General features: G+C 45.4%; 1 protein-coding gene across 4 annotated transcripts in view; it reads right to left on the bottom strand.

Annotated features, from left to right (window-relative positions):
- Positions 1-27,873, bottom strand: part of LOC138510515 (zinc finger protein 182-like) — a 181,435-nt gene that overhangs the window by 38,159 nt on the left and 115,403 nt on the right. For 3 of the 4 annotated variants that reach the window (XM_069626218.1, XM_069626219.1, XM_069626221.1), the window contains exons 7-8: positions 21,954-22,058; positions 21,204-21,305 (exon numbers count right to left, since the gene is read on the bottom strand). In XM_069626218.1, the coding sequence (XP_069482319.1) occupies positions 21,204-21,305; positions 21,954-22,058 (207 nt within the window). The remainder of the gene's footprint in view (positions 1-21,203; positions 21,306-21,953; positions 22,059-27,873) is intronic. The other variant, XM_069626220.1, reaches the window with a different exon arrangement.

Below are 27,873 nucleotides of genomic sequence, written 5' to 3'. Positions count from 1 at the left end.
CCCAAGCCACATTGTGGAACCTCCCACCTGTAAAAGAACACTTCAAATGCGGCAATTGTTCCGTCTGCAACCTTACGGCCAATCTCAAGACCATCGATCTGAAAGGAAACCAGTGGACCCTTAACTCGTTTACCAACTGTAAAACAAAATGGTCTGAATACATCATAAAATGTCCATGTAATCTTATTTACATAGGTAAATTTAAGAGAGAAATTTGCCAACGGATTTGCGAACACCGTTCCTGTGTGCGCAACCAAATAGAAGACAAACCACTAGTGGCACACTTCAAGATGATGAATCATATCCACAACAACATCTTCTGGGCAATATTGCAAACAGTAGGCAATCCTTCACGCGGAGGCGTCAGGGACCTTGCACTTCGAAAAACTCGAGCAAAAATGGATTTATCGCTTGGATTCGGTAAAGCAGGGTCTCAACATCTCCATCGAATGGAACCTGTTTTTTAACAAGTGAAGCCATGTTTAGCGCCCATCATTGAGCTTTGTTCATGCTATCCTGGCACCCTGATTTGGTCTCCCTCACTCTCCCTAAAAAGCACGGCACGCCGCCATTCCCTATGGCTTACCCTTAAAATCAATATCTACTCTGATTGACTCTTTCAGTCCTAATGCATTAATGTCCATTAGCAATGTGCTCACAAAAAGATAGTGATTATGCACCGACTATCCTTATGCATTACTGTCCACTATTTGTGTGCATAGACAAAATACAATGTTTGGGTACTGATCACTCTATGTGTTAAACTGTAACACATGACTCTTTTGAAGCCCTGTATTGATAGCATGAAACATTGCATCCCGTTTTATCTAGCTGCACAGAAAAGATACGGCCACTGTGACATTTTTTACATTTGCAATAATATCTCAGGCACCATGGGATCGAGCGCCACTATGTTCAAGCTCCGCCACCCAATGTGATATACTCTTATACCCTGCACTGCTGGCATGACTCAAATGATGTGCAAATCTGTTTTTACATGCCTACAATTGTAATTCCGCATTGATGGCACACTTAGTCCAACAACGGTGCTTCTTCAACATTTTCAAATCTCCGACATGACCAACACGCATGCGCGTGCCTAACACGGCCTCATCCGACGCACTCAGTGTGACTAATCCAACCCCTCACACTATTCCTGGACGCATGCGCATTTCACATGGGGTTTAGCAGCCTTGTTCTAAATAGTGATACGCGCAGCCAGTACAGCACAACCGACGGCAGTGACACAGCTCTTTTTCCTGACTCCGACACAGGTAAGATCCATGGCAAGGACGCAGCTTCCGCCCCCACCCCCGTCCTGCCTTCCCAGCTATGCTATCCACAGCCTTCTTGCCAGCTTCATTCTGATGATTCACCCCCGCCGCTGGGCGGATTAAACACGGGCACACCACTGTAATATCTGCGCCCTGTACTGGCTATACTGTTTATATCACAGACTGCGCATCAAGTCGTTTTTTTGGCATTCTCACTGAAAGCACCACTCAGAACCCATTTTCAATACCTGGGCTTTTGAATCACTGCAATGCTCGCATTGATTATACCCCATAATTTACCTCCTAGACTCACGTAACCCTTAGAGTTGTCTTAGTACTGTTGGGACCATCCACAGGTGCTCTTCACATCAGAATCCTGGTCCTGGCCGCTCACTGCACACAAGGCTTCTTTAAGACTTTGCATAGTCACGGCCTCTGCACATATTAATTCTTTAATTGCTCCTTCTTACCAGTCATTTTTGACTTTCTTTAACTTAGATCAGGGCCTCTGACACTTGCAGACTGACCCCCGCCTAGCCGCATTCCCTGCAGCTGAAAATTACTCCGACCACAGCCATGGCGCAAACTAACGTCTACATGGTAGGTCCTTTGCCTTGCCTTTCTCACCATTAGTGGACAATACCTATTCTCACCGTTTTTAACATAGCCTCTTTTACTATAGGACGACACCCTACTCATTCACCCAGTCTGAACTCGACCTCTATGTCCTGTAGCCAGTTCGGTACTCACAGTGCAGCGCTGCTCCATTTCTACCAGCCACTGCTTCTTGTCAACTGTTTACCGAACCAGAAACACCAACTCAAGTGTCGACAATGTCAATGTGCTGTGATATCAAACAACACATAAAATAGACTGTCACTAATGTATACTAACTCACTATTATGCAGATTTGTTGTATGCATATGTGCCGCACCACGGCATACGTAAAAAACTGAAAAATGTCTTCCTGAAATAAATCTGTATTGTTTTGTTCTCCACGGTGTGTTTGTTCAGAGCTAGTAGTAATCTAGCTCTTTGGCAAGGCCTTAGTGACCTCCTGTCAAGCTATTGGCTTGGGAAGCCTCTGACTCAACCCCCTCGTATCTTTGGGGAGATAGACATCTCCATAAGATGGGAGAACCAGGGTTGGCGGACCCACCATTATCATTGTGACTGGTTCCTGGTGCATCTTGTGCACCATTTTGTTGAGTTGGGGAGCGGAAAACAAATTTCCCTGACCATGTTATCCAAGAGACTGTCCCCCACGGAGCGGTTCTGCGGGTACCTGGTAGCGTAATCTGGGCATTGTCAGTTCTCCAGAGTTGCGAACAGGTCGATCTCTGGGAAGCCCCATTCTGCGAAAACGTTGGAGACAATGTCTTCTTGTAGTCGCCATTCGTACTCCGAGTTCCCCTGGAATGAGACAGGAGGAACATCTTGTATCTGAGAGCTCACTTCCATATGTTCTGGGACAGTTTGGATAACCCTGAAGAAAGAGTGCCTCCTTGCTTGTATAGGTAATGCATGGCAGTGGTACTGTTCGTGAGGAGTAGTACCGTCTTCCCCTCCAACTGTGTCTAAAAAGGCCTTTAGGGCTTTGAACACTGATAACAGCTCCAACAGATTTATATGGTTGGATGCTACTGCTGGGGACCAAACGCTGTGCACAATCTGTTGGAGGAGGTGAGCTCCGCACCCTGTGAGAGATGCGTCTGTCGTGAGAGTGGCTTAAACTGCGGGGGTGGTATAGGTTTTTCCCTTCAAGAGGTTTTTCCCTCGACCAGCACTGCAGAGAGAACGAGGGCTGCTGAGACAACCACTAGATCATCCCATTGTCCGCTGGCCTGACACCATTGGCTGTTGAGCCACTCTTGCATGGGGCGCATGCGCAAACATGCGTGTGGGACTAAATAAATGTAGGAGGCCATCATTCCTAACAGTCGCATAGACTTGCGTACCGTTGCCTCTCGACTGGTTACCTATTGAAGGATTTGAAACAGCATGTTTTGAACCCTTTCGTTGGAGGGGAACATGAGGCTGTCTTCTGTCTGAATTAGAGCCCCCAGAAATTATTTGACTTGACTGGGGTCTAGGCTGGACTTCTTCTCGTTTATTGAGAAACCAAGACTGAAGAGTAGATCGATCATCTTTTGGGTATTTGAAGGGCATGTTCTGTACGAGTCTCTGTTATGAGCAAGTCATCGAGGTAAGAATAAAATGGGATGGATTGCCTGCACAGGTGAGCCGCCGCCTTTGTAAATACCCTTGGGGCTGAGGCAATGCCTAAGGGAAGGACCGTGTACTGATCGTGCTTGTTCGCCATCATGAACCTCAGGTATTTTCTGTCGCTGGCAACATTGAAATATGAAAGTATGCATCTTTCATGTCCAATGTTGCCATGTAATCCCCCTGTGTTAGTAGAGGGCTTTCATTTTGCAATGTTATCAATCGAAACTTTTGTGGTTTGACAAATTTGTTCGCTAGGCGCAAGTCTAGCACAGAGCGCATGGTGAGATCCATTTTGGGGTACAAGGAAGTACACTGAATAAATACCCTAGTTTACCTGTAGAACGGGGACCATTTCGATTGCGCCATTTACCTGCAAGATCTCAACCTCTTGAGTAGGATCTTCAGATGTTCCGGTGACAAACTCCTGGTCGTTGGTGGTCGGCTGAACTCGATACAGTAACCGTGGGTGATGGTCTTGAGCACCCACTGCTATGTGGAAATTCCGACCCATGCGTGGAAGAATGACATTATCGGTCCCCAGACCAGGGAGGCAGGGGAGGGGACCTGGATCAGCGAGTTATTTCTGATTGGATGCCGGGGGCCTCTAGGAGTGGTGCTTCTACCCCTTCCTTTACCACATCGTTGTCCCCTAGACCGATATTTATTTGAGGCTGACCCCTGTCTCGTACTGATTGTGAGGGGAGCGAGGGAAATACTGTCCACGAAAGGAGCCGGCGAGAGCTTCCACCTCGGTGCTGAAAGGGCCATTGAGTTATTAGGTTTAAGGATTTCAAAGTCTCATGTTCTTTTTTCACAGTTTCAAGTTCCTCATCTACCGCTCTACCAAACAGGTTAGATTCCTCCAGCGGTTTGTTAATGAGGGACACCCGAGTTTCTGGCTTGAATCCCGTGTTTTTCAACCATGCATGCCTCTTTAATAGGGTACCTTGAGCCAGAATTCTCCCTGCTGTTTCTGCAGCATCTAGGAAGTTTTTGAGAATATTATGATTCACCTGCCACCCCTCTGACACAATCGCCAGCAGGTGTGGCCGTGTTGGCTCAGGGACCTCTAGCATGACTTCTTGAAGGTTCCACTGAATGTTGCAGTAGATAGCCAACAACGTAGCATTGTTGGCAATTCTAGTGGAATAGGCTGCCGCAGTTGTGACATGTTTCCCCAGGGCATACCATTTTTGCAGTCCTTGTCTGGTGGGGTTTAGCCCGTGGACAAGGGCACCCCTGCTCTTTTCCTTGATGTAGTTACCACTAGGGAATCAGGTGTGGCGTGTCCCCGGATGTAGAGAGAGTCTGTAGGTGAGGGGCGAAAAGGTTTTGACCCGTGGATTCACAGCTCTTGTCTGCGATGGTGTCAGCAAAGAAAGGGCGATACGCCGTTTGATGGAGTTCAGTAAAGGTATAGCCTGGCTTGCAGGTGGTTTCTCCTTTAGAATATCTTTCACGAAGTCGGTGTCCACCACTGCTTCTTGCGTGACAATCTGAAAATGCTCTGCCGCCTTCTTTAGAATGGCATTGAATGCCATCTGGTCATCTATGGGAGATGCCTGTCTGATAGGAGGAGATGCGGGAGGATCCATGCACAATGTGTCTGGATCAGGGGTATTGGTTGGTCACAGCCATGGTGCATTATCCAATGGCTGCTCATCCTCCCAATCTGGGGTCTGGTCAATAGGGTCCTCAAAGGGATCACCTCCCTGTGTAGAAGCGTCCTGAGGAACCTCTTCTGGTTCCGTCAGGTCAAACACCTCCTCATGAAGAGGACAGGAGGTCCTTTGAAATTTAGATACTGTAGGGTATAGGCCCTCCTCACTAGGCCTTTTAGGCATGGTAAACCTTTCGAAAGTCTTTTCATACACCCCTCAAACCCATCTGTGGTCCATAAGGATGAACCAGAGGGGTCTGGGGGGGGTCTCCTCTAAGGGACCTGAGTGCTTAGACCGTCAAGATTTATCTGAGAGAGTCTTAACCAGGGACTAGGGACCTTCAGAATAGTCTTCCTGCCTTTCTTGGCATGTGGACGTGTCTTTCGACCTATCTTTAGGCCTATTAGCCGCCAACACAATCTTCGCGAGACTCTCACGGATATTCTGCGTTTCTGGGAGAGATTGCGACTGTTCTACCGGCTTTGCCATAGTTTGACATTGTCAAAACCTTCTGCGTCGGCACGCTATTAAGAGGCGTCTCAATGCTCTCATGAATTTTGGTGCCGAAGCCCCTGTCAGTAGAACGCTCAGACGCATGCCGCTCAGGCGGTTGCAGGGAGGACTGACGACCCTGTGGATTGGCGGGTTCCGTCGATTAAATCGAAGTACCCGTTGGCGTCTTTGACCATCCCGATGATTCCGTCGAGGCGATTCGGGGGATTGTGCGTTTACCTTTGTGAGTGCCGTGTGCGTTCCTGTCGCCAGAGTGTGCACTCCCCATAGCAGAACCGGTGGCCTGCCTGCTGGGGCCGGACGACTCGGAGAGAGGCTTCTCTGAAGAAGAAGGTCGATGGCCTCCGTATCGGAGCCATGGCTGTCGCTCAATTCCTCGCCACTCTCGGCGCCTGCGGCAGTGGGGGAGCTACCCTCGGCATGAATCATGACATAGGCCGCCCACCGCTTAACTCGCTGTTCTTTGATTATCTTAGGAAGCAAGAGCTGGCAAGACTGACAGGACGCCTCGTGGTGATCTCGAGGGAGACACTTATTACACCTCCAGTGCGTGTCCTTTCAGGGGTACTTGCCTTTACAAGAAGGGCAACATTTAAAAGGAGTCCTGTCCATAGCTCAGGTTTCTAATGACAGCACAACCATAAGGGAACAGAGGGTAGAAGGAAATACATTCTTAAAAAGAAATAGAGCCCCGGACCCCACTCTCCCTACTGTGTAGGCCGGCCAAGAGCACCAGCCGTCGAAGTCTGGAGTTGTCTTCCGTGGTCTTTGGCGGTGGTGGTAGATAAGTAGTCGTAGATGAAGGGGATGAATATATAAAACAACCAGAGGTCGTGGACAAAAATTAATTTGCAATTTTTAGGAGCTCTGCATAAGGCGACCAGCTGGCTGGGTGGAAAAAAACAATCTGAGAGACCTCGACGCGTGAGAAATTTTGGGTACACTACACGTCACGTTAGGGATAGCGTTACAGGCAAGACAAGATGCAATACTCCGTAATTACCACTAGATGTTGGACTATATGCACAGCATGTGAGTCTAAGCATCAGAAACTGAATTATTTGACAACTCATTTCTATGTCTACACTCTTCTTTAAAAATATTGTTTAATTTGTTAAACTACTGCACTTGATACAGGGACTGCAGTACCAGAACATGTTCTCCTAATATGAAGACTGCATGGAAAAATACATGTTCTAAGTTCTGGAACAATACAGTAATGATCAATTAAATGAACTGAGAACATGTGAGGTGAGGATTCTTCTTTAAAAGGTTGACACAATTTAAAAGAAAAAGAATGGAGTCACAGAACTGACAAGTAGGGCAATACACTGTACGTTTAATCAATTAGATATTCACTCTGTAGCGGATCCCGAGCACCCGATAAACATTTTTTTTAAAAGTGTGCTTTGGCCTATACGCAGGATTTAATATTTTCAAGCATGCCACCTAACAGACCCCATGCAGACAATGTGCAAGGTGTCAGAGCATGACAGGAAGCATTGAAACTGGATTCCTCTCTTGCACCTCAGCGCTGTTGAGGAGCTGACTGTACGAGAGTAACAAATCCTCTCAGACCTTCTGCTGCCTTGTCTGCCACCCCTGCCCTCCTGACTTTTACAGCGGGCAGAGCAGGAAACAAGCAAGCTTGCTGGGGCATAGTGGCCAGGCGCCGCCTCATGCCCAGAAGCAGTGTGCCCCAAAGACCAGTAGAGTAGGAGGTGGCCTGGGGTCTTTCATCGCCCCATCGCAAAGCATGGACTGATCAGCATTCCGGGTGTCAATACACGCCTCGATTCTGCGAGGGAACGCTTAAATCTAACTGCCAAAGAAATCATATCACCGGGTGAAAATAGAGAAAACGAAAAAAAAAACCAATCATAACACACTTTCCTCAACAGCACTTCTTATTAAGAACAACCAGGTTAAGGTATGTATTTATTAGACCTCCCAGGAACGTACACAGCACATACCTTAGGAGTTAAACACTCCTATACATATCCCACATTAGGAAATAAAGAGGAACAACGCCACCAACAACTCACACCCCAATCAAGGCCTCCCAATTCACCTTTGTTCCCCCTCAAAACCAAAGAGCATAATTATACCACAACACTTTTTTTGTTTGGCTAAAAAGGTTGTGTTCAAAGTTTAAGCAAACATTTTGCTACGTGCAAAATGTGGTATACACACAAGCGTTGTCAAGTTCCCAGCCTTAATGCCAACATAGCTATATGCCAGTGCAGTTACACAAAGAATTCTGAAGTGGCCATAGCAAAAATAGATTAGCTCAGGAGAAGGAGTTGCACAAAATCCTCTGGACCTCGGTGGCCACAGTTTAATGTTAATGTTAAAGAACATTTGTACCGCGCACTATCACCACCGAAGTGCTCCCCTGGCGCTCTGGTGGCTCTGAAAAGGGGAGGAGAGGGGGTGGGTTAGTGGGAATAACCTGGAAAAGTGCAAGAGAGCAGTGATGTGCTGTTGTCAGCCTCAGCACGGTGGGTCCGTTGGCTGGGCTTGGGGTGTTTTATGGTCCGTAGTCGACATGTTCTGTTGTGCAAGTCTATGTGTGGTTTGTTTTGTTGTTGCATTGTTGTGAAGTTTGTGCGGATTGCTGCGTTTTAGGCTTGCGGTTGTGTTTGGTTATAGTTTCAGAGGTGTATGCAGAGGGATGGAATTGTTAGTTGGTTGGTTAGTTGGCATTGCTGTCCTTGCAATTGTGGGAATCCATCTAGGTGCGGTACATGCTAACAGTCACATTTCTATCTAGATGCCGCGCAAGCTAAAGTTCAGAATTCCATACTAGTGTGGCACATGCTAACAGTCACATTTCTGTCTAGATGCGACGCAAGCTAGGGTTCAGAATCCTGAGTGTGGTGCATGCTAAGAATCACATTTCTATCTAGATGCAACGCCAGCTAAAGTTCAGAATTCCATACTAGTGTGGAACATGCTAACAGTCACATTTCCATCTAGATGCGACGCAAGCTAGGTTCGGAATTCTAAGTGTGGTGCATGCTAAGAATCACATTTCTATCTAGATGCAACGCAAGCTAAAGTTCAGAATTCCATACTAGTGTGGCACATGCTAACAGTCACATTTCTATCTAGATGCGACGCAAGCTAGGTTTGGAATTGTAAGTGTGGTGCATGCTAAGAATCACATATGCTAACAATCAAATTTCTGAAATTCCGTCCAAGTGTGGCATATGCTAACAATCACATTTCTATATAGATGCGATGCGAGCTAAACTTGAGAATTCATCTAGGTGTGGCATATGCTAACAATCACATTTCTGTCTAGATGCGACACATACTAAACTTGAGAATTCCATCTAAGTGTGGCATATGTTAACAGTCACATTTCTATCTAGATGCGACGCAAGCTAGATTCAGAATTCTAAGTGTGGTGCATGCTAAGAATCACATATGCTAACAATCACATTTCTGAAATTCCATCTAAGTGTGGCATATGCTAACAATCATATTTCTATCTAGATGCGATGCGGGCTAAGCTTGAGAATTCCATCTAAGAGAGGCATATGCTAACAATCACATTTCTGTCTAGATGCGACGCATACTAAACTCGAGAATTCCATCTAAGTGTGGCATATGCTGACAGTCACATTTCTGTCTAGATTTGGCGCAGACTAAACTTGAGAATTCCATCTAAGTGTGACATATGCTAACAGTCACATTTCTATCTAGATGCGACGCAAGCTAGAGTTCAGAATCCTGAGTGTGGTGCATGCTAAGAATCACATATGCTAACAATCACATTTTTGTCTAGATTTGGCGCAGGCTAATCTTTGTGGGTCTCTCGGGGTATGGTACCAGTTAACATTATACTGCAGGCAGTATTTGCTGTCCGGCCATGAATAGGTTTAGGCTGGTGGTCACATATTTCTCTAATAATGCATGGTGTAGGTCTGTAGCAGTCTAGGCCATTGAAAGGTAAGTTAGAGTGGCAGGAGCTTTCTGGAGTAGAGTAACTGCTCTACCCCCCACCCATGCCAGCACTTACAGTTTTGACGGTGTTTGGTGGCTTCATTGGCTTCCCCTTCTGACACCTGCAGACACATCTTGGAACCGCCAATGTGCGAGCCGCCCTTGTCCTCGGGCCCTTAGCTGCAGGGCTGCACGGGCAGAGGGCTGCCCTGGGAGGACCAGTGATGAAGGGCTCGGGCCGAGTCGGAGCGGGGATGGGCGGGTCGGGAGGCGGGAGGGAAGCAGGAACTGGAGACGCTGCAAGGGGATGCGGGCACACGAGGCCTGGAGACCCCGGTTTTTTAAAATAAAGCGCACAATGGGGCAGCGCAGAGGTCCAAACTCACCTGCTTCCAGGATAACGACTCAGGGGGGTCAAATAGAACACAGAAGGCCCGGAGGGACTTCAGAGGGGCCTCCACTCACCTGCCTTGCACAATGGAAAGTGCAGGCAGGGGGAGAGAGGCAGCGCAGGGCCTACAAAGCTCTGTGAGGCAAAGCCAATCACCGGAGGGGGAGGGCTAGGGAGGCAGGAATAGGGGAAGTAAGCAGAGGGGAAGGGGAGCGGGGTACACGGGCCGAGGAGGCGGCTCAGGGGGGTCAAGTGGAACACAGAAGGCCCGGAGGGTCTTCAGAGGGGCCTCCACTCACCTGCCTTGCACGATGGAAAGCTTCAGTCTGATGTAAAGGTCCGCATTTATAAGCCATGAAGAAGAAAGTCAAGGCACTGGCCAACGGCCGTATGAAGAGCCCTTTGTTGCATTCGATGTATGGTCGCTGCAGATTTTAGACTGCGCTAAACACTATTTTTAATGTGCTAAATACCCAAAGGTTTGTAAACGCAGACCCAGGGATTGAACCTGTGTCGCTCCACGTTGTCTTACTTCCAAGGCAAATAAGTTGCCCCTGAGCTATCCTTCCGAGGAGGCTACTTTATTCTGTCGGCAGACAAGGAACACTACCCAGGACAAGCGTAATACAATCACGCCTGCTAATTCAATGAACCCAGTAAAACCTGGCACATGGGTGACTGAGATTTTTCTTTTTTAAGTGATATGGAAGTTTCCCTCAACATGAAATGTTGCAGTAATATACCTAGAGATTGAGATCACATATATCTAACAGGTTTTTTAAACTTTGGATTTGCAGAATCCAGGAATGTGAACATTGTACTACATTTTCAGAAATGGTCATATAACTGGGGATAAGACTTGCCCAGTTCCGCAGAGTGAACAGATCTGCAGGTTTTCTGTTCACTTGGCCCTCTTCTCCGGCTGAATTCCACCATCATAGCAAATGCATAACAGAAAATATCTCATTTGGTTCTATAGTTCAGAAGTTGATTGATGCCCTCGATTTCAACTAATCACAGTAACAAGGTCATGGCCGGTTAGAATAGTTGCAATGGTCTGGTCAGTCTTATTTTAAGGAATTCAGGGGCATTAGAGCAATCTGATTTACACGACCACCTCGCCACACAGAATAATGTGGAAAACTTTGTATATTCCATAATGGTATGACAAGTCACCTCTAAGGTCGTCATGAGCAGGTACTTGGGAGACTGGTTGCCAGGCGGCAAAGTTCAACCCTTGCGACTGGTATCTGGGGAGGCCGACCTCCCAAAGTCCACTAAGTATGCACTCTCAGCACCTGCAACTCTGAGACTCATTATAAAGAATGTCATCAAGATGGTAAAGAAGGGGCCCCTAGATGAGGAGACCAAGGAGGAAGCAATTTCAGGAAACCGGGATACATGCCAGCCTGGCGTACGAGAACAGTCATGAGTACCACAGTACATGAGGGGAACATATACATTTCCTTGGGCTCGCCTCACTCTGCAGACTTGCTTGCAGGGCGGGAAAACCCTACACCATGCATACAAGGCTAAAGAAGGCACAGGGTGGAGCACAAATAGGAATACAAGGAAGCTTGGCACTCAGATTCAGGAAACAAACAGATGGTACATGCTCAGTGCGCTTGAGATGTTAGAAGGAAAATACAGATGGACAGTTGGTGGGACCACCAGACCTATGTTAGCTCTACCTGGCTTAAAGATGGTGGACAGCCGTTTTAAATCCTTGGGGACACAATCACCCAGCCTACTACAGAACGTGGGCTTTTTTTATTGTAATTTTTTTTATTGCATATGGTTTATACAAAAACCTTTACAAAACAAAAATATCACATGAGTTAAAATGATAACAATAATACATTTCCAAAACATTCTTTACCTTGGAAACACCATCTTAGAATTAAAATTCATCGTGGAACCAATATGTTGGCCACAAATTGCAATGATGAAGTGTGCAAAACAACGCATTTGCAAAGGTGCTGTGAGAAGAATACTTGAACCCACAGCACAAGGGTTGGTTGCAAAAATCAAAATATTTTGGGTGCAAAGGCTTCACATTAGAGTGACATTGTTTATAACAAATCTAATTTGATAACAACTCCTTATTCATAACAATTAAAAAACAAATAGGTAAAAACACATCAAAATTCGCCTTAAACCTACATAGTGGTCACAAATTGCCATAATACAGAGTGCAAAGCAACACATGTGCAAAAGGATGAGAAAGGATAAGACATGGGTACTCTATGTGTACTCAGGTCCACAACGCAATGCCAGAGAGCAAAAGTGCTACTAGTGGGAAATCCACATTCAATCATCATCATTAATGTCGAGTTACGTTTGGCATCAATTTCTTGTTGATTACAGTGAGAAAGTTGGTGAGCAAGATGATCAAAGGCATTTTCGCCATAAATGGACCCATAATGTCCATTTCAATGAGTGAGAAGAGCACCTCAATTAATCGACAGGTGCTGGTGTCCAGCTTTAAAGTGAGAATGGGTGGTTTCCATAACTTCCTTTTGAAAAGGTGTTGGGGCCAGAAATTGATGACAAACTTTCTGTGCCCCCTTGGTTTCAGCTGAACGTGTAAAGGAGCCCCTGTTGTTCTATAAGAAGTGATGGCCTTGCCACACTTTTCCTGCTCCTTCTGTGTCACAGCCATATGTGAAGTAGCAAATATTATAAATTCCGGGATTACTAAGAGGCACCGTTTACCCGAATAAATTTGAAGCATGAGGGACTCAGCCCATGGAGAGCAGAACATTTGTTTCAGGGTTTCCGTGTTAAGGAAGGAAAGCACAGCAGACTGAAGATCATCTCGATCGCATGCTTAAGCAGAGAATCATCAATGCCTGCTAGCATGGATACCCGGAAGAGGAACTGATCAGAATACCATCAAAAAGGGAGTAAACACCTGTTTGAACACTTCACTTCTGAAGTGTTCGAAACTGTGCTGTTCATGCTCCCATTGCCGTTCCCGGACAGTATATCTGCAGTTGAATCTCAGACCACCCATCCACAACCTCCAGCTTCTTTGACGCAGCAAGTTTCTTCAATTTTGCTATGCAAGCTGCTGCTGCTGACATTTTAGTTATTGGGGACTTGCTTGCCACTTAACTCCTTTCAGCTTCTGAAATGCACAGACTTCCCAGCTATTTCACTAAATTGTGCATGCTGGTTTTGCTGCCGACCTCAACTCCCCTTCGTAGAGGGACGCTCACCTTGCTGTTCCTTGCAATCCAGGGATGACATCGATTTCTGGTTGATTCATTACTTGTGGATCGTTTGTGAGAGTCGCTGGCATGGATGATAATGACATTCTGGTATCACCTCTCTGAAAGCATCTCTTGGAGTTGGATCCTTCCACTGAGAAATGATAAACTGGGGGGAGGTATTATCAAACATGTTTGTATTCCTCCCTGGCATGGGCTGGTCTAAGTCCTCTTCAAGAGGATGAGGGGGGTTGTGGTGGTATGAAACTCAATTCTATCCTCCACAGTGATCTCTCTGGTAGCTACTTTCTGGACAGTGGAATAGGTAATGGCCTCAAATTAATTGGTTGATGGAATGTCCAACCTGATCAACCGGCCATCATATCCATCATGCACCAGGATTTTGTGGACCTCTAGGGGATGAACTGCAATAGGGTTCTACGTTCTAGGGGAAGGATTACAATAGGGATTGTACTAGAGTGAACAGTGCACAGGGCGTATCAATATGAAGTTGGGTTTTCCTACAGGAGTCGAAATACTTAGCTGGCTCTGGTTCGAATCAAAGTTCATAACCTATTCTTACAAGTCCTGGTCTCCCTCAAGATGCCATATCGTACAAAATCAAGGCCTCCAAAAGGATAGCCAGCTAAATGTTCCAATACCCAAACATAACAGGCCTTTAGCCTCCTTGCTACTCTACACTAATAACACAAACATCCCAATGCTTTTGCCCAAAGAAAAGGTTCAAACATAGTCTAACGGAACAAAACAGAACTATTCCTCTATAAAGGTTCTCGTAGTAGTTACTCACAGGGCCTGATCACGACTTTGGCGGTAACGCCGGCGGTATTAGCCCTACCGCCGAACTCCCCAATAGCGCCGGATCACGAGTTCGGCAGTAATGTTAATCCCCATTGAGCCCATTCGAGAATGGAAATGCAAGAAATTAGAGCAAGGGAGTCCTCTTTTTTAGGGGGCTGTGTGGCTGAGGACTAGTTAAGGCAAATATAAGGGAGGTACCACAAACAGCTACCTACCTATACACGCACAAGGTGTGCCTGGTTGTAACAAGTGCTACTTATCATGTTGGTCAAAAGATCCAAACAGGGGAAATAGAGAAAAACATTTTAATCAGTTCATGTAAAAACAACCGGAATGATTTCCGTATAAAACAGTGGACAAAAAATGCATTTTGTAAACAAAGAAATCACATAAAACAATCTCATGTGACGGTCATATTTTTCAATAGTTGAGCAAAGCCACAATTTTCATATAGTGACAGTTTTGTGAGGTTAGTAATAATGTGTGACAAGCACAATTATTTCTGATGTCTTTAAATGATGATAACTAGTCCTTGACTCCGTCGACACAACAACATGTGTTTCTGGGACACAGTAACAGTTGTTAGCAGTTTAAGTTGGCTATAGAGTATTTCTATTAGGTATATACTGGACCAGTCTTCAGGACGTGGAATTATGGCATCACCAGAGGTGGTGGTGAAGTGGAAGGGAGAAAACCATCAGTCAACCTTTCCAATTTGATGTAATCTAAAAACCAAAAGCACACAAGACGGCAAATTGATGGAAGAATGATAAAAACCCAGATTTTAGGGTAGCATATCTCTATTAAAGTGCACGTACAACCTTTTGCACTAACCTTTCAAGTATTTTGATGGCGTGTATGGTAGCGAATGAGGAAAGCAGTTTTGACCAAATTCGACAGGAATCGCTGTGGAGACTCACAGTGATTAAGGCTGAAAAAGCAAAAGCGGAGGGAGCTTTAGAAACTCACGTTTGCCAATCCTTCCTAATAATTCTGATTTGCACATAAGATTAGGTACATTAGAATGAGATTATTTCTTTTTTCTTTTTTCCTTTATCAGAAGCTTGACTATAGCTGCTGACCTTTAGTTATTTTTTGATTTTTAAAGTAATTACACATAAAATGTAATCAAACATTTGCATAGTTTTTCGTTCAAATGCAAGTTAATGATAGCACCATGGTAACGAGCTACCTAGGGTGCATGGTGAAATTTAATTCGAAGTGCTGGCAATCTATACCACCAATATGTTGTATTTTCTAGTGGCGTATATTAGCATTACATTCCATAGATGAACAAATATATACCTCAAGAGCTCGTTGGATAATTGCCACGGTCTTGGTGGACGAAACGTCTGTGTGTAACGCCAACGTGGTTTCTAGCTTCTCTTGAAGCAAACTGTGTAAAAAGGAAGTTGAAGTTTACTTGCTGCCAATGAAAAGTACGACAGGTTGTCATGCAGCGTTACCGCGGCGTGGCATTGCTTACCTTCCATCTATATGTTTTGCTGATGAATTGATGGAGCCGCTTGCCGTTTAGAATCAGACCGAACGCCGCATAAGTGCACGCCAAGTGCAAACACAATGTCTGCGTTCGAGATTGTTTAACTGATCCGCGAACGACTAGACTGTAACCACTGGAGAAACCTACGAGCCATCTTGGAGTAAGAAATGGCGGGTGGAAAGCCGTGAAAATAGATAAACGTCTATCTGGATGCATTCAAAATAGAGACGCCATTTCTCAATGGAAACTGGCGAAATGTCGACATAGTGCAGAAGACAAAAAGCCATATTTTCATTTGGTGGCAACGAAACTCGAGGTGTACTAAAACCATTTTATTTTAAATAAATGCCACCGGAGTATTTTAAAGGCACATTAAGCTACTACTGAAGCTTAGACAGAAGCCGCCTAGTTAATTCTAAATTATGGGCCAATATAAATCTGTTCATAAAAAGATTGAATGTGTTCGAAAGAGAAATTTGAATACAAGTAAAATGACAGGTGGAGAGCTTTAGAGAAGTTCACGTGGATGAAAAATTCTTATGTATATATATCTCTAAAGTCTATTACTTGAAAGCTGTAAGGAGGTGAAGGGACTTAGCTCTTATATACATATATGTAAAGTCTGTGAATCTAGTTGGTTATTTGTGAAGAAAGACACTCCACTCAATACCAACATTTTGGCCTGCCTGTACAGTGTTAAGATTATAGATCCATGTTTGCTCTAATTGTTTTAATTTGCGGTCTCTATCTCCACCGCGTGGGTGTGCTGGCACCGTTTGAATGATGTACCACTGTATGTCTTTGGCAGTGTGTTTAGCCTTCAAAAAATGAGAAACCAAAGGTTTATCTGGTACTGAATTTTTCACACAGGAACGATGATCGCAGATTTTATGCTTAATGGGTCTCTTGGTTTTTCCGATGTACATCAGGCCACATGGGCATGTGATGACAAATTGACCATGGTGTGTTGCAATTTATAAAGTTAATTAAATGCCATAATCGGCCATTTAAAGTAACGGACTTGATGTTTTTCGTCAAATCACAGACTGAACAGTTCCCACATTTAAAGTGCCCACTAACTGGTGGTAACTGCCACAATCTAGTTTGTTGAGAGTTGGGCAGTTTTTTCGGGACTTTGTATGTATGGACTAACTTGTCACGCAAATTCGGCATACGCTTGAAAGCGAAGCAAGGTTTGTTAATGGAAAAGTCTTCGGTTTGGATAAGGGGCCAATTTTTTAGAATGCAACGGCGTAGATCGTTGCTGATTGGCGAATAGGTGGAAACACACGTTATTTTCTCTTCTTGGACTTTCGTTTGTTTTTCTAAACAATCAGATCTATTGATGTTCCGCGCTCTTTTCAACAATCTTCGAATAATGTGGGGTGGATATCCACGTTCTTTTAACCTGGATGATAAATTTTGACTATTGCTATCAAATTCTTCTTTTGTCGAACAGTTGCGTTTAATGCGCAAGAATTGCCCGAAGGGCAAATTTTCCCGCAGAGCTTGTGGATGGAAACTTTTGAATGACAATAGGGTGTTTTTGTCTGTTGGCTTCTTATACAGAGCAGTATTTAGGTTGCCAGCAGGTGTCTTGTAGATAACCAGATCTAAGAAGGCTATTTGTTTGTGATCAAAGTTCATAGTGAATTTTATGCAAGGGTCTCAGGAATTTATCCAAACCAGAAATTCACAGAGAGATGTTTCGTTGCCTTGCCACAACATGAACACATCATCTATATAGCGATGCCAAGCTTTTATTTGTGTTTTAAATGGATTATTTTCATGGTACACAGATTCTTGTTCCAGGTTATCCATGAATAAATTTGCTAGATCTGGAACAAAAGTGGCACCCATACTGGTACCATGGAGTTGTTGATAGTATTTGTCTTCTACCATAAAGAAGTTGTTAACTAAGGCTATTTTTATACATTCACATATGAAATCTGTTGGCACCGATAGATCTTCTCTTTTTTCAAGGTATGTATGTATGGTTTCAATGCGCCGAAGTTGGGGAATGCTAGTGTAAAGGGATTCTACATCTAAAGTGACCAAAATGTCACTAGATTCTGAAGCGAGGTTGTAGATGATTTTTATCATACAGGTGGTATCCTGGACATATGACCTCATTTTAAGGACAAAGGGTCTAAGAAAAAAATCTGTATAAATTGACAATGGTTCTAGCAAGGAGCCGATGGCAGCAACAATGGGACGCCCAGGAGGATTGAGAGCGTTTTTGTGAATCTTGGGCAGACAGTATAGGGCTGGAGTAATGGGGGTATTCGTTGTTAGAAAAAGTTTCTCATTATCAATCCAACCTTCAATGTAGGCATGCGAGAGGAGGCTGTTGATTTCCTATTTTATTTCATTTGTTGGATTGCCCGTAAGCTGTCTGTAAAACTTTGTGTTCTCTAGTTGTTTATTAACTTCAGCTTTGTATTTTAATGTGTCCTACAACACTACTCCACCGCCCTTATCTGCAGGTTTAATCACAAAAAGGTTGTTAGCTTCAAGGTTACTGAGAGCTAACTGCTCCTCTTTCGAAAGGTTGTTAGTGCATCTATTTCTTGTTTTAATGAAAGTTTGCATTTCTCGAAGCACTTTATTTTCAACACTTATGATCTCAGGTGAGACCATGGATGTTAATGGAATAAAGGAGGAGGGTGGTTTCAGACCTGTTGTGCTCTTTTCTTGACCAATCAAGTCCTTGTCCCGAAAAAAGTATTTTAATCTTATGATGTGAAAAAAAATTCTCATCTCGGTTTCTGTTTGAAACAGATTTGCACTATTAGTTAGTACTAAAGACAGTCCTTTGCTTAAAAGAGAAATTTCGATTGGGGTCAGAACATGCTCGCTCAGATTGAAAATCGGGATCCCTAAAATTGGGGTCGCCATGTTTGAGGGGGTGGTTGCCATTGGCGAGTGCGCATCCCGTGGTTGCCTGGTTGCCGCATTTTGCCCCGTCCCTGAAAAAACTGGCCTCGTGAGCCACGTGAGGAATTTCCGCCTGTGTTATTTGGAGTGCTGTTCCCAGAACCTGAGTCTCTGCTGGCACTAATTGGAAAAAGAGACCTTTTTTGTAAGGTTTTTGCCAATGGGGACCTCGAAGAGGGCCTTGGTTGGCATTCATAGTCTGGAAAAACCCTGGAACTAAGTAGGGATAAGTATATCTTTTTTCAGTTTCCAAATTTTTTTATCCAGAGTGAATGTTTTAAATTTTGCCATTTCTTCTTCCAGTTTTTCAAGCAGCGACTTGAGGTATATATTTGTTCATCTATGGAATGTAATGCTAATATACGCCACTAGAAAATACAACATATTGGTGGTATAGATTGCCAGCACTTCGAATTAAATTTCACCATGCACCCTAGGTAGCTCGTTACCATGGTGCTATCATTAACTTGCATTTGAACGAAAAACTATGCAAATGTTTGATTACATTTTATGTGTAATTACTTTAAAAATCAAAAAATAACTAAAGGTCAGCAGCTATAGTCAAGCTTCTGATAAAGGAAAAAAGAAAAAAGAAATAATCTCATTCTAATGTACCTAATCTTATGTGCAAATCAGAATTATTAGGAAGGATTGGCAAACGTGAGTTTCTAAAGCTCCCTCCGCTTTTGCTTTTTCAGCCTTAATCACTGTGAGTCTCCACAGCGATTCCTGTCGAATTTGGTCAAAACTGCTTTCCTCATTCGCTACCATACACGCCATCAAAATACTTGAAAGGTTAGTGCAAAAGGTTGTACGTGCACTTTAATAGAGATATGCTACCCTAAAATCTGGGTTTTTATCATTCTTCCACCAATTTGCCGTCTTGTGTGCTTTTGGTTTTTAGATTACATCAAATTGGAAAGGTTGACTGACGGTTTTCTCCCTTCCACTTCACCACCACCTCTGGTGATGCCATAATTCCACGTCCTGAAGACTGGTCCAGTATTTACCTAATAGAAATACTTTATAGCCAACTTAAACTGCTAACAACTGTTACTGTGTCCCAGAAACACATGTTGTTGTGTCGACGGAGTCAAGGACTAGTTATCATTTAAAGACATCAGAAATAATTATGTGCTTGTCACACATTATTACTAACCTCACAAAACTGTCACTATATGAAAATTGTGGCTTTGCTCAACTATTGAAAAATATGACCGTCACATGAGATTATTTTATGTGATTTCTTTGTTTGTTTACAAAATGCATTTTTTGTCCACTGTTTTATACGGAAAACATTCCGGTTGTTTTTACATGAACTGATTAAAATGTTTTTCTCTATTTCCCCCGTTTGGATCTTTTGACCAACATGATAAGTAGCACTTGTTACAACCAGGCACACCTTGTGTGTGTATAGGTGGGTAGCTGTTTGTGGTACCTCCCTTATATTTGCCCATTCGATAATGCCGCATTCCCCATTGGGCTCAATGGGGAATTTTCGTGCTCTTACCGCCGGCGGATTTCCCGCCGGCGGTAATAGCACAAATTTTCGGCGGATTTCCACTCAGCTCAGAGCTGGGTCGAAATCCGCCGAAGTCCTGATTTGGCGGACCCTTAAATCGGCAGTAATAGCGCGACTGCCGGATTTAAGGGTTACTGCCAAAGTCGTGATGAGGCCCACAATCTGGTGTCTCCTTCAGCCTGCTCTGCTCCCACCTTGTGTTTCAAGGCCTCTCCTGTGTTTGAGTTCAGGGGTCTCTCGCCTTCAGGCTTTCGCTCTGCATTGCAAAGAGCACTTGTGGTTGTTCCCAGCCCTTGGGTTTACCGTAGGTATCTCCCAGACCGCAGCTTTAACAGGATTCACAACAGGTCCCTCTCAGAACTAGCAAGGTTATGATTTACAACAGGTCTCTCCCTGACTATCGCTTTTTTCTCTCAACATCTACAACAACAGCAATGGGTAATACCATCCTCATTCGGGTATTTGTCAAGCGGCCAATATAATGTGACCCTCCTGACCCGGGTTCAGTCTCTCTCCCTTTTACCTTAGGGTCAGTGGTGGATCACCTTGGGGTGGTCTAAGTCCCTCAAGGTTTGTGACATGATTGCCAAGCACCCTGGTCAACTTTTCCGCTCAGGGCCTGCAGGCCTGGAATGCATCTAGTCTGTACCGTCCATCCTTCCTTCAGGTGATACTCCTTTTACTATCCTGGTTCTTGCTTTAGGGGTCTCCTCTTGTGTTAAGGGAGAATGTGTACATATAGACCATGGAAATCTTTCCAAGAAACCGTGTGCTCACAAAATCTGTGCTGAAAAGCTACTTAAACAGTGATCAAATAGGAAATTATATTTGTAAAAGAAAATCTATGTGTACATAGAAATATTGTGTAGTCAGAATTTTAATCTAACAAAATCCATTCTAGTTTTTATTGAGTTTTTATTTCACTTTAATGTTATAAACTAACACACTTAATACCAGAAAGTGGTCTATAAGCACGGGATCGGAATTCGAATCTGTGCTGCCCCATGTTGTCTTGTTTCCAAGACAAACATGTTGCCCCTGAGCTATCCTCCCTCCCCAAAAGGAGTCGGACACAGCTGAAGCCAACGCATTTCGGACCAAGTCCGTCTTCAGGGAAAATTCTGTGCTCACGAATGATGTCCACCATAAGGTCCATCTAGTAGTACAATGGAGAAGCACTTTTTACTCACCACTGTCATGTTTTAATTGTTCGCCTCGCCCAAAGCCCTCCTGTTCTGGATCTTGTTCATCCTCTTCCTTAACGATAAACGACACATCCTCCTTTTCTTTTCCTACAATCAAAAGAGATACTTAATATAATAGTAAACAAATATAATACGTATTATTGCCCCACTCTTAAGAGAAAGCATGACTAGTACAGATCTGATCACACTATTCAGACCTTTCACAGAGCCTTTGCAGTATCTGTCAGAGACCAACGAAAGGAATGAGGCTGATTAGGTGCACGGTTACAAGCAGCCGGCTACAGTTAATACATTCCCACTTAGCGATTCAATACAGGAGTTGACTAGTACACACAGTTTTCCTGCCCTGAAGATTGAGTCTCTGTAGAAGCTTCCAGAGAATGCCTGCAAAGCACTCTGGTCAATTTGGCACTGAACCAAAGTACTGTCAAGCAATATTAAGGCCCAAATGTGTCTTTTCTTTGTTATTTAGGATGTGGCATTGAGGAACCTATGCTTTTTGAGTATTATGTTACAAGGTGCCTGTGCAGGAGCGAGGAGACCTTGCAGCAGAAAGCCGTTCTAATTTTGCAATTGCAGTTTAATTTCCTCAAAGCCAAAACACTGGGTCGGCATAAATAGAACCGATAAATACAGCACAAAGCAAGCACAAATACAAAAGTGATTCTGCAAAGCCCGAGATTGTTTGCTATCGGATATTGCCCAACTCAAATCCCACAAGTATCTTCTGCTCACTAGAGTCCTTTTCTAACTCTTCTTTCCACTGAGAGCTTTGATGTTCTGGGGAATTGGGGTCATCTTCTTTAATGCATGTAGATGAAATCACCTCTCGTTCTATTCCTAAAATGAGACCACAAGTGTTATACTTCTCAGAGACAAATGACACACTAATGGTACACACTTTTTAAAGATCACACTATTCATGCCTTTCAGAGAAGCTTCACAGCCTGGCATAACCTTAGGCGAGACCTGGTTACACGTTGCAAGTGCAGGGGTATTCGCTCGCCCATCTAATGCTTTCACCATCCATATGTGCTGCAAGGTAAAAGTAATTAAACACCACCATCTATAGCTTTGGATGCATTGGACAAAACACAGATCCAGCATTAACAGTGAAGCATGGGCTTGGAGAACAATCTTTTCTATTTGCAACAATAGCTGACATTTGATGGGAACCTAAAATGCCAATCTGCTGGAAAACAGTAAGCATTGTGTGGCCAAGTATATTCTGTGCCTGGCCTGCTGGCAGAACCATTACCACTAGGCCAACAAGGAGAACACCTCATAATCCCCTCTGCCCAGTACACCTGTGGAAGAACGATGGCGTTTACCAGCAATAGTATGAATAACAGGAGACGTGCTACATTCCTGGGGTCCTGAGAATAATACTCACACTGCTCAGTTGGTATTTTACTCTATGTCGGAATCTCTATTAATCTTGAACAACAATGAAATGCCACTCACATATGATAAACAGTGTGGTAACCATCTCAGAGGGTCATCCATCAGGGCGACCCACCTCACCCCAGACCATACCTCCAAGTCCATGTGCAGAGACAGCACTGAGGGTGGCTATAGTTAAGATAAATCCTCCCCGCCATTTAGCACTACTTCCAAAGTGAAGTCTGGAATATAGCAGAATACAGTCTTACCCAGGTTACACCACCCTATTAATTAGCATGAAGAAAGCACCAGCAGTGAGGTGGTACCTGAAGCATAAATGGTACGCACACCTTGTAGCGCTCTCGGCCCAAACGTGAAACAAGATAAAATGAACTGCCTCCTCACCTCATGTGCCCAAGAAGTCAATAGCAGTGGCTTATTCAGGATTTCTGTTGCCATAGGCCCAGTAAAGTGCTTGCATCCCTGCTTTACTCCACCCCCTTTACCCAAATCTGCCCCTCACCAGACTCCACCAGAAGAGGGTACTGCAAACCTATCCTGCCCATGATGTGTCTGGAGATAGGAGCAGTCAAGTACATTTCAGGATGTTTTATCAGACGAGTCCTGAGGAGCCTGCAGGAGCATTGCAGGAGTGGAGTAGCAGGAGTGGGAAACCGCTTCCCATGATTACCCAGGTCATTGCCCCCTGTAGACACACAGCGCAGCATACAGCACAGATGCTGCTCAGCACAGCACCATGGACTCCGATTCCATGATATACTCTGACTTGGCCTAAACAGCACGTGACAATAAAAACAGAATGCACGCACCTTAAGTGTATTTCTTTGTTCTGTGGAGGAGCACAGGGACCGAAATAAAAGAGCCACGGCCACAGCTCCATGCATGCAGTCAGAGAGGGCTAAATGTTCTGCTCAGATTAGCCTAAATCTGCAGTTCACACACGATGCAATTGTAACCTTTTCTCTTTCCCAGAAGGCGTTACATGGGAACACGCTTAATCGCTTTTATTGTATCCATTCACGAAATAACACCCGAGCCTCTGGACCAGGAAATAAGAACTACATCGCCTCCACCCACCTTTATTAAGGGAGAAGTGCCTGGAAACCCCATGCAATACCGAAAGATGTATCCCATTAACAAATGCAATTTAATTCAAGTGTCCGAAGTCAAACCGGATTTCGAATACAACAAACTCAGAAAGCCAGGACTGAGAGTTCACTACTCTGTATCTCGCCTCCAGGGGTCTTACATAAGAGCAAATGTATATACTGGACCCAAATGTTCAACACGCTACCTTCAGGCTCCAGCTCCCCTTTTAGATATCTGAAAGCAGTTCTAGATCCAATGATTTAAACTACAAATCCCAGAATACACATGACCATAGAGTCCAGAGGTGGAGAAGAAGTGGAAAGCCGCCCTTGGTTCCAGGATAACTGCCCTATGTAGTAGAACATGTAAAGAGGAAAAGTGAAATCTTGAAGTGTGCATGGCAAACCGATGTATGAACCTAACGCATTCATTGTCTGCAGACCCAGGACCTCCTTTGCTGCGGGTTCATTCATGCACGAATGTCGCACTGCACATGCACACTACACAGAACCTGGAGGTAACCCTCATGGACGGGGAACCTTCCGTATCCCTCAAACACTGCCTTTGGCCTTTTGCTTCTCAACAGCTGCATTCTCAGGATTCACAAAGTAGGGTGGGCAGGAATTTCATGCAATCAACTGATGCAAGTACAACATATTGCTTAAATCAAGTGGCAGAAGGCAGTGTTGATTAAGACATTTTTACTACAGCAGGAACTGGTTTAAAGATGAAATTAAGGCAGACCTTTCAGAAGACAGCTTAAAATTAACACTGAACAGCTATTAAAAGCACAGAGCTAGCTCAAAGAGATCCTTAAGATTTTCAATTCTGAATATTAGTCATTAAGAGTGATTTAGCTTATCCTGACCTAAAAAAGCATCACTCATGGTTTATGGCTGAAAATCGGGTCAGGGGTGCTCCTGCTTGATCCCTAGAAGAGCCTGGTTAACTTGATACCAACCTCTTCCAGGAGCTAGTTTTGGCTCCCCAGGCCAACCGATGTGTGAGGCCTTGGTGCGTCATTACTGTTCTCATGATCGTCACCCATGTACAAAGTTTACCAATTTGTGTGATTGTGCAGTTGTGAGAAAATGCCTAAAAAGCAAAGGGGATACGAAGCTCTTTTCCACTCCAACCAGAAGGCCGATTCATGGAATTAATCTGCGTGGAAAATTCCTGCGCAAGAGTGCGAAACCGTGCGAATCTCAGTGCAAGTGCGAAAATCGCAGCAAAACCCGCGCACATCGATTCATGGAAGTCCGTGCGCGCGTAAAATCTGAGATGTGCGTTGAAAATCTGCGTGGCGCACGCCGGCGCACAGGTCATCTAACGGCGTGCACTGCGGCCACAGCGAAAGCGCACGAATAGGGCAAACCAGCGCACGGGCAAAGACGCGCACAGGGACAAGCGAAGGCAGGCGGTAGCGTCCCTGCGCATGAAAAAAATGTGCGCCAAAATGTGCGCTAACAAAAAGCACGTATATACAGCTCTGATGAATGTCCCATACGGTGGCCCTCTCGGACAAATGACGTGCAAAGAGGTACGTGACAAACACGGACAGCCGCTGTGTCAAAAATAGCGTGTGCATGTATTTCTGGGGTTCGCGTGAAGTTTCACACACGATTGGCCTTGGGCGAGCGGGGTACGTGTAAATCTGGGGTTCGCAGGAAGTTTCACACGCGATAGACCCTGTGTGCGTGGGGTGCGTGTATTTCTGGGGTTCGCGTGAAGTTTCACACGCAATTGGCCTGGGTACGTGTAAATCTGGGGTTCGCGGGAAGTCTCACACGCGATTTCAGCAGGGTACGTGTATTTCGGGTGTGCCGTGAGTCCTACACATCAATAAGCAGTGTGGCTCCTCCCAGGTGTTCGCTCTACACCCTCCACGGCCCCTGCAGGCAGCCCACACCACAGGGGACTACCCTGCACCCCTGGTCATGTCCCGCAGGCAGCCAGTCCACCATGGGCATGCCCTCCAGGCAAGCCACATGTCAGCTTGCACTACTGATCAACGCATGACCCCCTCCACACCCACCCCCCAGCACTGAGGAGCACCTGCCAGCAGGCCCTGTAAGGGAGAATACTCTCTTTAGGCTGAATTTCCTAACCTAGTGAGTCCCCCAGCAGCTTTGCTGGATTTCTGGAGTTTGTTTTTTCTCCTGCCAAGAGTGAGACTCTTTTTCTCCCACTCTTGGACATGATTTATGGTGTTCCTTTGACTGCTAATGTGTTTTATGGGCTATGGGGTCCTTTACTCCATAGGGTCTCATGTGTTTTTTTCTATGTGTGTTACACAGCACCCTCCGTGCAGTAACACAGGGGTGACATAGTGACACCCCACCATAGACTCCATACCCTGGGACTGACTACTGTCTCCCAGGGCATGTAAAGTCACCATTGGCTTTACTAGTCCCAAATTATTAACAGAAACCAGTACAAACCATCATATTGTGGACGTACTGGTCGGGGCAATTCGATTGCCCTGGGGTCTGTTAGTCGAGGGGGCACGTCTCCGTCCCCCCTGATCGAGTTTTGGCTGGTGGCAGTGGATACTACTTTTTATATTCGACCGCAAATATATTCCTATGGGATTTTCCCATTGTTCGAGGCTACCAACTTTAATTATTTAATTCTCATAGCCTCGAACATACCGCCGGTTTATTTATTTAATATTAATTCGTCGGTTGGTATTTTTTGCCAGGACTCTATTCTAAAATGGCGTTTGTGTTCTCTTCTGTGACTCCAACCCAAGTCGAGCCCTTGGTTCCACTTTTTGGCGGGCTTCTCGACAGAAGCCTCCAAAAGTGGTGCCACTCTGTCTGGGTACCACAGGGGGTGTAGGAGGGGGTTTAGGCACCCTGGGCAGTTACCTTGGTAACTGAAGTCCCACTCTTGTGTGATTGGCCCAAGTGGTGAGCCAGCTGTTTGATTGACAGCTAGGCTGAGTAAATGGGGGTGTGCTGCATAAAAGCAGGGCTTTGGGGACTGGAACTTCAGAAGTCGCCACAGGACCTGAGAATCCGACGAGGGAGAAGCTGAGCCGACCTACCACGACAACACCACCGGTGGAGCCCTGCGGAACCGACTCAACACTTCCTGACGACAGAGAAGATCTCCCGGCTGGAGAGGCTTCTTCCCCTGACTGGTGGGCACAACCAGTTTACCTTCTTCTCTTCGCATCCTAGGCTGTCTTGTGGTCGAATTCCCTGTGCCAAGCACCCCGGCAACCGGAAAGCCACTTACCACTGGACCGCGAATAAAAGGACCGCTCCTTTTACCTGAGAACTCTGCGGCTAGTTTCTTCCCTGGCAGTGCAACGGACTACTGTCTTCCTAACCGACGAGATCCTCTCTTCCCCCGGACGAAGCACCGACTTGCATCCGCTGCCAGGTACAACTGCCTAAGGGAGTGTATATCTTTTAGTGCCTGTGTTTTTGAATTGCTTACTATTAGTGCCTGTGTGTTTTTCTAGATGTGGTTTTAAATAAATAATTATATCTCTTTTACACCAAGCTCTGGTCAGTGTTTACTTGTTCTACTGTGTTCTTTTGACCTATTGTGAATACTCTGTATACTGCCTAACTCTTCTTGAGGGAAGTCTGACTGCTCAGCCACAGCTACCGAATATGTGTGGTACAGACTGCTACCAAGTGGGTTTATTGCCAAACACCTGTAGTCTTAAATCTTTTGCAGTGGTCCCAGAGGGAACTGCACAGGTTTCTGCCTAACAGGCCCCCACTCATGTCCCCCAGCACCCCCACCCCCCAGTAGTGCAGGGCACCTGCCAGCAGGCCCCCACTCATGTCCCCTTGCGCCCCCCACCCCCCATTAGTGCAGGGTACCTGCCAGCAGGCCCCCACTCATGTCCCCAGCACCCCCAGCCCCCCAGCAGTGCAGGGCGCCTACCAGCAGGCCCCCACTCATGTCCCCCAGCGCCCCCACCCCCCTGCAAGGAGGGGCACCTGCCAGCAGGACCCCACTCATGTCCCCCAGCACCCCCACCCCCTAGCACTGAGGGGCACCTGCCAGCAGACCCCCACTCATGTCCCCCAGCACCCCCACCACCAGCAGTGCAGGGCACCTGCCAGCAGGCCCCCACTCATGTCCCTGAGAACCTTCACCCCCCAGCAGTGCAGGGCACCTGCCAGCAGGCCCCCACTCA

Source organism: Ambystoma mexicanum, chromosome 6p, assembly GCF_040938575.1.
Source record: "Ambystoma mexicanum isolate Mex_15411 chromosome 6p, UKY_AmexF1_1, whole genome shotgun sequence".
Lineage (NCBI taxonomy): Eukaryota > Metazoa > Chordata > Amphibia > Caudata > Ambystomatidae > Ambystoma > Ambystoma mexicanum.
The sequence above is the reverse complement of the archived record's forward strand: the minus strand, read 5'-3'. Positions and strand labels throughout refer to the sequence as shown.